This window comes from Eimeria acervulina, genomic scaffold (genome assembly GCF_000499425.1).
Source record: "Eimeria acervulina Houghton genomic scaffold, Eah_scaff2521, whole genome shotgun sequence".
NCBI classification, from domain to species: domain Eukaryota; phylum Apicomplexa; class Conoidasida; order Eucoccidiorida; family Eimeriidae; genus Eimeria; species Eimeria acervulina.
This window is the reverse complement of record NW_013548269.1, coordinates 1-2,708: the sequence shown is the minus strand read 5'-3', so window position 1 is coordinate 2,708 and position 2,708 is coordinate 1. Positions and strand designations below refer to the sequence as shown.

At 50.6% G+C, this 2,708-nt stretch overlaps 1 protein-coding gene across 1 annotated transcript; it reads left to right on the top strand.

The window, feature by feature from the left end:
* Nucleotides 1-346: 346 nt before the first annotated feature.
* EAH_00066770 (hypothetical protein) lies at nt 347-2,677 on the top strand (the record flags this gene model as incomplete). The annotated part of the gene is made up of 6 exons (XM_013392655.1): nt 347-407; nt 839-1,016; nt 1,572-1,641; nt 1,959-2,036; nt 2,431-2,511; nt 2,585-2,677. 6 exons carry the CDS (start codon nt 347-349, stop codon nt 2,675-2,677), a joined length of 561 nt encoding a protein of 186 aa, XP_013248109.1.
* Nucleotides 2,678-2,708: the final 31 nt, after the last annotated feature.

Genomic DNA, 2,708 nt, shown 5'->3' with positions numbered 1-2,708 from the left:
TTTTATTGAAGGCGCTTCATGATGCAGATGAAAAAGGGGCCATGCGGGATAGCTATTCTTAGAATTCCTTTGTCCCTCTTGTATGGGATCGGTGTTATTTTTGGGTTGCGGCCTGGCGTTGCAGGGTGGCGAAGAACGCGTGAAAACCAGAGTGGACGGCGAACAACGCATAACCACCGCCTGCACAGCGTATGCAGCTCAGCTGTTGCTACTGTGTAGTAGATCGCGTTGTCGTGCACTTGACTGCGAGTGCAACGGCAAAAACACTGAAGCATAGTGATTGTAAGATGGATGCGATGATCCGTTGTCCTCTCTGCAGCTAGTCAGTTCCTTGACCCAATTACTTATGAAGAAGTTGGATTTCAGGATTAGTGCGATGCCTTCAGTTGGGGCACTTAAGAATGCCGGTGGGCTCCCCTTATGGATAGCCAGACCTATTCAGATCTACTCGGTTATTTTATATGGCTGTTTTGAAGAAGCACCTTGGCATGTGGATGCGCTGCAGAATTCTGATATGCCGCGGTTGTCTAAGTTGTCTCGCTGTACTTAGAGAGTATGCTGGTTTTAGGCGGCGACCTGACGAGCTCCAATGACAACTTGTGTGACACCTAGCCGCTTGCAAGCAGTGCACTGGAGTACGCTGGAGTTCACCCGGCCAGCGCCATCTGCTCTTCAGACCAAGCTAGCTGCTTGAGAGAGTTCAGGCGCTGTCGAGAACAGGCAGTGTGTTGGCGCATGTACAGAAACACCTGCACTAGAACTTGTGGTTCACCGAACGATGCCTAGACACTAGGCTCCATTTGTTTTTTTTGCTGTTTGTCTTGCGAGTTGGATGTAGGGATGAAAGTGCACTATCTATTTGGTGTCTTCGCTGGCGATGCTGGAAATGGCTTTGTGCTGCTGGTCTGGGTAGCCTTCAAGCTTTTGCGTGCACTGATTGCTGGCTGTGCTTTGCTCCAGATGGTGAATATTCACTCGACTGTGGCTGTAATGAGGTCGTATGATGGCAAGGACAAGTAGCGATTGCTTAGCTCGCCAAACATCTGGCTCAGGACGTGAGTTTCCAAGGCTGCGCTTTACGCACTGCAAGAAGAAGGCATACTGTTTTGCCTTCCTATGAAGAAGGAACTATGCGCGCCTGACCAATGCAAGCTAATAAACCACCTGAGATGAATGAAATTGCAAGGCGCTTGTAAGACTGCGGAACGCCTTGGGCGGCGCACGCAGAGTGAGGCAGAATGGGTGGTGGGCCTACAGGCAGGCACTCGCAGGTTTGTTGTTGTTTTTCTTGGATGCACTTATGCAGGTAGTGGCGCGTAGGCATGGCCAAGAATTCAAATGAAACTTTTGGAGCACGAAGTGAGGCTTGTTCTGTGCGCCATGTACAACGAGCCCCCAGAAGCGCACAAGCGCATCCCGTCCTCTGATGTGGCGTCAAAGCAGAGTCTAAACCAGTGCACCTGGGGGATATCCATGTTCTTCCTCTGATCGCGAAGCCAGTTTTCTTGGAATGGTATATGGTGCGAAAGAAGAACGGCCTTGCAAAAAAGCTTGGCGAGCCGTTCGGCCAGCCACATTGATAGTGATTCTGTTGAGGCTCAGACAGGGCAGTTGCTGTTGGCGAGGGAGCACACGCAGCTTGTGAGTGCCTATTACAGTTCAAAGGAATTTCATCGATGGGGTTTAGGGCTTAGGGGTTTAGGGTTAAGGGTAAGCGTCGTACTCTCGTTAGGAGGTCGTTTGAGGACGAGGAATGTATCACCGTCGGATAGCAGAATGGATTGCTGCAGGTATTGGAGACTGAAGGAACGGGTGATGCGAAGCGTAGAAAGGGGAATCGTTAGTTTTCCGGTGCAAGAGCCATTTGCGATCCGCATAAAATAGCGTTGCGGAATCGCCGACTCAGGAAGTGGGCTTCAGTTCAAGACGATTTTGAGTGCGCGTTGGCTGTGACTCAGGTGAAGTTCGAAGAGGTGTGCCTGAATTCCTTGGTGGAAATGCTCCTTGGTTTCCCTGTGTATCATACGATGCTACGCGTGTGAACATGAGCTCAGCCCCCACCTGGCACCAGGTATTGACTTGGATGAAGTACAGGGTTACCCCGTTGGCAATCTTATTGATCCAGAGAGTAAGTCCCTAGCACCAATAGAGGTGATTGCATTCATCCTGTATAGAGGAATTGCAGGGTTTGCAACGAAGGGTCCTCACGGCCTAAATGTAGCCAATGACGACCTCGTCACCTTGAAAATAACTGGCCATTAGGCGTACTTGTGGTCCGGCGTGTGAACCGCAATGGTTCAGTAGCAGTGCATGAAAGGCGCGCTTGCGTGCCATGATTATACAGCTCGTGAGTCGTCGCACTTAAGAGAGACCGGTCTGGAAGGAACGAATTGCGTGCTTTGGTGCGTGTTTTGTTGTGCATGCTTGCAGGGATGCAAAACTGATCGTGCGCGCATGCGACGCTTTTCTTATGTGTACCAACTCGTTGTCATGGGGATAGCGTTGTTCAAGGTGGTCCTCGTGGGGCAAGCCGCAGCGTATTTATAATTTTCCTGCTTAACCTGCGGACTTGTGTTCTACGCAGGATGTGCGCCACCCTTGTGACCCTGCGTCTCACCGCTCCAAAGATCTCAAGCGCACGCGCATCTTAGAAATGGTCGGAAATCAGCAAGTTTAAGTTTGGTTTTGCCTTTGCAGAAGAACGTTTG